Source organism: Natrix helvetica, assembly GCF_964273705.1.
Source record: "Natrix helvetica genome assembly, chromosome: 8".
Classification (NCBI taxonomy): domain Eukaryota; kingdom Metazoa; phylum Chordata; class Lepidosauria; order Squamata; family Natricidae; genus Natrix; species Natrix helvetica.
Window position 1 is genome coordinate 26214060 of NC_138559.1, and position 8519 is coordinate 26222578.

Consider the following 8519-nt stretch of genomic DNA (forward strand, 5'->3'; position numbering starts at 1 on the left):
TTGCCTTGCCCTGCCTTTGGAAACTGGTAATTTGGCCACTCGCCAAGCGAGATAAGGTTTGTGTTGATAAACATTCCTCTGAAAGACGGTTTGCTAAGCCTGGCTGACTGTGACTGAAAGGAATTCACAGTCGTGTAAATAAAAGAGGGTTTGCCAGGACCGTTAAGGAAGCCTGGGTCAGAACAATCATTTGGCTAGTAAGGTGTCCTCCCCTCCCCCCACTTTTTCCCCTGAAGGAAGAGGCATCCTTGCCACAGGAGGCGGCTTCTACCTTCCCCAGCAGCCTCCATCCCCCGTTGCTCTCCAGGCGCCAGAGCTTAGAAACGCAGTACCTGCAGCACCAGCTTCAGGTAGGTCCCCTTCCTGGAAATCCTTAAAGCCAACGGAAATGGGTCCTTCCGTAGGAGAAGGCTGCCCATCCTTCTCAGATCCATTTAGTGGGGAAGGGCAGGAGGGGGGAGGGCCTGTGTCTTATCTGCAAAGCCGTTGCCTCCCCCACCCTCTCCAAGTCAGAAGGCCGGGGGGGGGGATGGGAGGGGGAGGCTTAGACCCAGCTCACCAATTCAGCCTTCCACCTGACTTGCCAAGGCAGCTCCGAAATGCCATTCTCAGCTCTCTCTCCCCTTTCTCCTCCCAAGAAGCCCAGCCTGCTTTCCAAAGCCCAGCACGCCTGCCAGATGTTTTGCAAGGAGATCCCTCGGAGCCTGGAACAGCAGCTGCAGGAGCACAGGTGAGCCCCAAGCTCGGGGAGGGGTCAGGATGCCAGCAATCCCCATTTGCAGAGACTGAATAAGCGGTCCAAGTTCAAGAGAACCCAACCCACCTTAACAGTGGTTTCTTCCGCTGGACATAGAATTTGTTTTTCTCCCTTTGGTGCTGGAAGAAAAGCTGCCCCAACCTAAATAGCCCAGATCTTCCCTCCCCACTCAGAACAGGCTCCTCGGTCATAAATTAACGGAATTCTCTTGCCAATCTGGTCTTAAAAGTTGCCAAGGTTGGAGATGTGTCTGTCCTCTACACCTCTATAACTATCTGCTTTGGCTCTGCAACCCAACAAGACAGACAGAGACTTCAGAGAATAATTAGGACTGCAGAAAAAACAATTACTGCCAATCTGCCTTCCGTTGAGGACCTGTACACTGCATGAGTCAACAAGAGGGCCGTGAAAATATCTACAGACCCCTCGCATCCTGGACATCAATTGTCTCAATTCCTACCCTCAAAACGACGCTATAGAGCACTGCACACCAAGACAACTAGACTCAAGGATGGTTTTTCCCCAAACACCATCACTCTGCTAAACAATTAATTCCCTCCCCACTGTCAAACTATTCACTAAAGCTGCATTACTATTACGATTAGTCTTCTCATCGTTCCTCTCACCCATCTCCTCCCACTTATGACTATAACCATGTTGCTTGTATCTTTCAATTTATACTGATATTGATTGTTTCCTGATTGCTTGTTTGTACCCTATGACTATCAATAAGTGTCGTATCTTATGATTCTTGAGAATGTATCTTGTCTTTTTATGTACACCGAGAGCAGATGCACCAAAGACAACTTCCTTGTGTGTCCAATCCCACTTGGCCAATAAATAATTCTATTCTATTCATTCTTTATTCCTTATTCTATTCTATCCTATTTTATCCTATCCTATTCTAAATCTATTCTATTCCTATTCTACTCTATTCTATTCTAAGATGCTAAGAACTTATGGGAAGAGCAGACTAACACGCTTATTCTCCACCTCTTGATTTAGGTTGTATCAGAAGCACCTCTTCCTCCAGAAGCAATCCCAGATGCAGACCTACTTCAACCAGATGCAGATTGCCGAGGGCACCTACTCCCGCTCCAGCCAGCTGCCCCTCCCTTGCCACGAGGAGCCCCCTCCCCCTTCTCCTCCTCTCCCTCCACCCCAGTTCAGCCTGGTGCAGCCCTTGAGCCCTGTCATGGAGCCCCCGTCTGCCGAAGACATGCAATACAGCCCTTTCCTCAGCCAGTATCAGAAGCTGCAGCTCGACCTGCAGCCTCCCCCCACCCTCCACGGCTCCCCCCAGGCTCCATCCCAGCAGCAGTATCCCTACCCGACTTGCGAAGGGCCGCTCGACCTCTCCCCCGACCTAGACTATGCTGGCCAGCCTCAGTTTCCCCTGGACCCCAGCCAGCAGAGCAGCGTCGCCATGACCAACGTCCAGGGCGGCTCAGAACCTCCTGGGCCTCAGTCCAGCTATGACCCCTTAAACCTGGCCCAGTTGCCAGGGCTCTTGGACTGTGAAATGATGGAGACAGTCGATCCCCAACACGGAGGTTACGTCTTGGTCAACTAGCCGCTTCGGGGGAGCTTTCTTGGAGAAGGACACGACAGTGGGCTGAACTCAAGTCACACCGTGGCCGCGGATTTCCACCGGGACTCCATGGCTGATTCTCCGAGCTTCATGGATGAAGATCCAAACCCTCTGAACTGGTACTAGCGGAGAAGGGCCAGGGCTTCCCTTCCCAGGATGGGCTGAAGGCAGGCCCTGCACCTTCACACAGAACAAAGAGCGACTCTGAAGGGATGGGGACAACCCGCGTCTGAGAAGGTCTTCTCGCCCCTGGAAGGATCTCTTGTCCTTCCAGAAATTTTGGGTGTTCCACTCAACCGCTGTCAGAGGAAACCTGGGACAATTCAGGAAGAGGAGTGAATTTGCTCTACACCATACTTGGCAATAAAAGCAATACATTATTATTATTATTATTATTATTATTTTTCCATTGGAATCTGGCCAAGACGTCGTCGACATGGAAGCCAGACAGGAATGTAGGATGCCCAGGGCTTCAGAATTGGTCTGCTAAGTTAGGTTAGGCTGTAGATCAGAAGTGTGGGAACGGTGGCCCTCTTGGGACTTGTGGACTTCCAACTCCCAGAATCCCTTAGAGTTTTGGGGAGAGGAAGTCCACAAGTCCTAAAAGGGCCACCATTCCTGAACCCTGTGTAGATGTTCTTCAGAGGACTTGCCGGAACTCTTTGGACTCCTTTCTTTCGTTGACCGGATGACTTGCAGCGGATGCCAAACTTTTGCACATCTCTGGAACTCCCCGGGTTGCCGACCAAAGCTTCCCATCGGTCCATCTTGAAATTCCACTTGGGAGTCAACATCTAGGATCATTGAGGTCCTCCAGAGGTCGGCAAGGAAGGAGAACCAGGACTCTGAAGCTAAAGCAGCATCAAAGCAAGCTTGGGAAGGACTTGATCACTGGACAAATTGTTCTAAGCTGCCCTTTGTAGCTTTATTTTTTCCTTCTTTTTCTTTTTTTAGAGGAAGCAAACCCACTTGGACTTCAAGAGTGTGCGTTGATGGTGGTTCTTAGTCTTTGCATATTTGGGCAACTATTTAGGGGTGTAGTGTTTTAAGGACAAAGCAGAATAAGCTTATCAGAAAACCCATGTGAAGTGATAGTGCCGTGCCTTCCCCCCCCCCCCCGCCCTCCCGGTTCTTTCTAAGGCCCTTTCTCTTTTTTTTAATTCTGAAGTTCTTTTCTTCTTTTTTTTAAACCCCCTCCCTCCCCCCCCCCCCATATCTCTTGTCTAGGCTGACACCAAAGTCCCTTCAGAGCCCAGATTCCACCATGTGGAATGCGGGGCTTCGTGTTCCTTCCCTCCCACCCCCTAATTCTTTCTGACTCTCTCATCTAGAGACCTGATTTTCATTTCCCTTGGGGAGGGGGGAAGAAGTATTACAGCAATATTTAGGATTGGTAACCATTGACTCGTTCATCACTTCGACAGGTGTGTCTGCTCAGTAAAAGCATCGGCCCCTCTAGGAAAAATATACTTTGTTCCAAGAGGAGGGGGCGGGGCTTAGCGTTTGAGACACACCGGCGGGTTGGAATCCGCCTCTTGGAACTTGGGTAAAAATTGAAGCACAACCGCCAATGTTTTTAAGCACAAAAAAAGGGGTCACTCGGCAAAATTAGCTTGGTAGGAAGCAAGGGGAGGTTTTGGGGATCTGCTGGCCCATTTGATGGATGCTGTAGGACAGCATTTCTCAAATCTTGGCCATTTTTAAGATGGGTGGGCTTCAACTCCCAGAATTCCCCCTGGCCAAGGGGAATTCTGGGAGTTGAAGTCCACTTATCTTAAAATGGCCAAGCTTGGGAAAAACCCAGCTGTAGTAGGTTAACTGCAATAAATTTTGGGGGAAGAGGCCTTCAACCCCAAATGGCCTAGATCTCTTTGCTCTTGTTTGAAACGTTTGGGCCAGTTTGACAGAAGAGAAAGAGGTTGCCCCCATAACGACGTCGTCCGGCGGCTACAGTCAGACCCTGGAGCGGCTCTCCAAAATTGGCACGACGAAATCGGTTCCGTGAAATAACGCCCAACGGATCTCATCAGGAACCGCTTAGAAATGGGACATCCCGGGAGGGGCGGAGGGGCCCTTGTTGCTTCCCTTCCTCCTCAGCTCCAAGACCTTGGAGAAGGAATCCCTGTTCCCATGGTGCTGGGCTGGTGCCTTTGGAGAGCGCTTCCCCGTCCCCCAGGCGTTTCACGCCCAACGGAGCATGGAAACCTCCGGTCTGCCTCTTCTTCCCTGCGGTCCCTCGTTCAGTTTTCACGAGCGGGGAAGAGATCTCCCCAGCCCAAGGATATCCCTCAGCCCCCCCCCCCCCCCAACTGGCCATCTTGGGGACCTCAGGTAGATCTGGGGGAAGGGAATGTAGCCCAGGTCAGCCCTTCCTTCCCTCTCTGAACCCTGGACGAAGACCTCTGGCCCGTCCCCTCACAGCAGACCGGATTGAGCTAGCAAGAACCCTGCTGGGCCGGACACGGTCAGCTGGGGTTGCCGACCCCCCCCCCTTCTAAGGAGCCAACACTCTTTCTCGTAGCATCCCGGTTACCCAGACAGGGGGCAGCTCCCGGTGCAAGAAGACCTGCTGATTTTGTGCAATCCATCCCTCTAAACTGCACAGGTAGCAAACCTGGGAGCAGGCAGGTATCCCTTGGCTTGAGATCTCTTCCACGAGGGGATCAGAGGAGGATCATGGGATCCTTTCCTTGCCAGGTTGACCGAAGGCCAGTCAACCGAGCTGGTCTGGCTCCCAACTATGCTTCCAAGAGACCACCTTGTGGCCATCTGGTGCAGATTGGTACACCCCCCCCCCTTGAATGACCCATCCTCATTCTATTGTTGGGGGGGTTGCTTTCCCCACCCTCCACCCCGCGTTGGGACCGAGCCTCTGAATGTAAAACTAGTTCAAACGTCGTCCCCCTTTCCATCTCTCCCTCCGCTTGGACAGTCTCTGTGTTTCTCGCCCTTTGGTGTCTTTCCAACAACGGCGGTCCAGGGAAAAACGTGGCGTTTTCCCAGCCGGGTACATCCTGCCTGCAGGACTCCCCCCCCCCTCTCCTCCTTCCTCCCCTGTTGCAGCTCGTGTAGCCGCTTTTCGTCCAATCTACTGTGTGAGTCCTCCCGAGGGGGGTTTCATGAACGCTACTGTTTTTCTTTTCTTTTTGTAGGAAACGACTAGCTTTATCCGTTGAAAACGCAGGTCCTTTTGAAGAGACTTTGGTGAGATGTCATTTTGGGGGGGAGGGGGGGTTGTTTCCCACAATCTTTTACTCTGGAGACAAGTGCAATATGTGTGTGGTACGTTCTTTAATGTATTTTTTAAGGAAACAAACAAACAAAAGAGTTAAAAGGATTTAGCCTTCGCTTGGGGACACCTGCACTAAGGCTGCAAACGCCTCTTTTTGGGGTGGGGGGCTCCCTCTGTAGTATTTTCATGCCGGACTCTGTCAAAGCAATTGCAATGTATTAATGCAGAATAAAGAACTTGGACCTTCCGTGTTCTGTTTTTTTAAAATTTTGTTGAGCTCCGTGTCATTGGCTCCTTTTGGGGGGGCATCCGGATTGGCAGCCTCTCTCTTACGGATCTTCAGGAAGCTGCTCACAAAGGTGGGCGTAGTTATCAATCAAAGGTCCAGCAGCAGAAGCAACAGAGCCACACCTTGATCCCTGGTACCTCCTGGGACAGCTGGGGAGGCCCATTGTTGCGGTTGGATTAAGGTTCTGACTTGGGAAGCAATAGCCCTTAGACTTATATGCCGCTTCACCATGGTTTGACAGCCCTCTCTAAGCGGTTTACAGAGTCAGCATCTTTTCCCCAACAATCTGGGTCCTCATTTTATCCACTTTGGAAGGATGGAAGGCTGAGTCAACCTGGAGTCAGTCAGGATCGAACTGCTGACGGTCAGCAGAGTCAGCCTGCAATACTGCATTCCAACCACTGCGCCACCAGGATTCCTGGTTGGCTGTTACATATTAGGATGTTAGCAATAACACTTAGACTTATATATGCAGAATAGGAAGGAATCATAAAGGTAAAGGTTCTCCTTGCACATCTGCGCTAGTCATTCCTGACTCTAGGGGGTGGTGCTCATCCCTTTCAAAGCTGAAGAGCCAGCGCTGTCCAAAGATGTCTCCTTGGTCATGTGGCCGGCATGACTAAACGCCGAAGGTGCACAGAACGCTGTTCCCTTCCCACCAAAGGTGGTTCCTATTTTTCTACTTGCATTTTTACATGCTTTCAAACTGCTAGGTTGGCAGGAGCTGGGACAAGGAATGGGAGCTCATTCCATTACACGGCACTAGGGATTCAAACCACTGAACAGCTGACTTTCTGATCGACAAGCTCAGTGTCTTAGCCACTGAGCCACACTGTAATATTCTCCCATAAAGTTAGAGAATGATATATTATTTTGGCAGGGGTTTTCCCTACAAGTTTGTTCCAATTTAGTTTCTGGGCATTTTATTACCTGACTAGGTAACATCATCAGCAGAGGTTTTTCTTATCCTATTCTTAGCTTATCAATGTCTTGTGCAATAACAATATATTATTTTTTTTAATCAGAAACCAAATGTGTGGGAGGGACCTCGGCTGTCTCCCCAAAAAGCAAGGTAGCCTTACGTTTCCACCTCTTCTTCATTCTCCCCCTTTGATGCGACAGGCTGCCAATAAGCAGATTGCAGCCGCCTTCCTTTAGCCCAAAGACGGGTGCTTCCCTGTGCGGCTTAATCCCTTGTCAAGTTTGATTTCTACCCCGAGGATTATCACATGGCACGAGTAATGCCGAACGCAAACAAGTCGCTTTGCACGGTGCCATGGGAAATAACTCTGGGGTTCTTTTGCTTTCTCTCTTTCCTTGAGGGTAGAAATTCAGCCTGTTGGGCATTTCCAAGGTGGCAAATGGATTCCACAGGTTAAGATGCTGAGCTGATTCATCAGAAAAGGTGTTTCAAGTTATTGCTAGTTGCAAAGTTGTATCCGACCCATCGCGAACCCATGGACAACGTTCCTCCAGGTCTTCCCTGCCCTCCACCATCCCCTGGAGTCCATTTAAGCTCACACCAACTGCTTCGATGACTCCATCCAGCCCCCTCCTTCTCTGTCGTCCCCTTCTTCTTCTTTTGCCCTCCATCGTTCCCAGCATGAGGCTCTTCTCCAGGGAGTCCTTCCTTCTCATTAGGTGGCCAAAGTATTTGAGTTTCCTCTTCAGGATCCGGCCTTCTAAAGGGCAGTCAGGGTGGATCTCCTCTAGGACTGACCGGTTGGATCGCCTTGCAGTCCAAGGGACTCAATGCAGGAGTCTTCTCCAGCCCCAGAGTTCAAATGCCTCCATTCTTTGGCGCTCAGCCTTTCTTATGCTCCAACCTTCACAGCCATCCATTGAAACTGGGGAAACCATCGCCTGGACTATACGCCCTTTTGTTGGCAGGGTGATGTCTCTGCTTTTTAGGATGCTGTCTAGCTTTGCTATAGCTTTTAAATTGTGTTTAGTGTGATTTCACTGCAGTTGGAAAAAGCATCTCTCTCTTCTGTATTAATGAAATAGAATTAAATGACCAAGAGTCAGCTGGACGTAGTGGTTAAAGCAGCGTTTTTCAACTTTAAGAGGGGTGGGACTTCAACTCCCAGAATTCCCCAGCCTGGGGGATTCTGGGAGTTGAACTCCCACCCTCTTAAAAGTTGCCAAAAAGTTGAAAAGCACTGCCTTAGATAGCACCATTCTGCAAAGCAGCCCGTTTTATAACCAATGTGGGATTTTCACTCCCGCTTGTTAAAATGCACAGCAGTGGGTTCCCCAGGCGTTTTGGCGATAAAAGGTTATTTAAGACGGGGAATTCTGGGAGCTGAGCCCGTCTTAAAAAGTTAGCACAGTTGAAACCCACCAGGGTGAAAGTCTCTTGGCTGGAAATCACAAGCCTTGTGAGTTTTAAATCCTCCCTTAGGCACCGAGCCAGCTGTTTGTCTCTCTTTCTCTGAAAGCAAAGGCAAACACTTCCAAAAATGCAGGAACTTGTTCACGTCGTCGCCAGCAAGCAAAACTGGCTCTTAGACACACACACACACACACAAAGGGTAGAAATAGGCTGAGTGTGGAAAGGAAGATTAGCGACAACCGATGGCTGCATTCTCACTGCATGAAGTCATTTCTGCCTGCTCTTCCTAAATCTTTTACTAAAATTTGCAAAACA

At 50.0% G+C, this 8519-nt stretch overlaps 1 protein-coding gene across 3 annotated transcripts in view; it reads left to right on the plus strand.

Annotated features, from left to right (window-relative positions):
* SIK2 (salt inducible kinase 2) overlaps positions 1-5827 on the plus strand; it is a 191585-nt gene extending 185758 nt beyond the window's left edge. For 2 of the 3 annotated variants that reach the window (XM_081961359.1, XM_081961357.1), the window contains 3 exons: positions 237-350; positions 639-730; positions 1763-5827. In XM_081961359.1, coding sequence (XP_081817485.1) covers positions 237-350; positions 639-730; positions 1763-2330 — 774 coding nt within the window. In that variant the 3' untranslated portion in view covers positions 2331-5827. The remainder of the gene's footprint in view (positions 1-236; positions 351-638; positions 731-1762) is intronic. The other variant, XM_081961358.1, reaches the window with a different exon arrangement.
* Positions 5828-8519: the final 2692 nt, after the last annotated feature.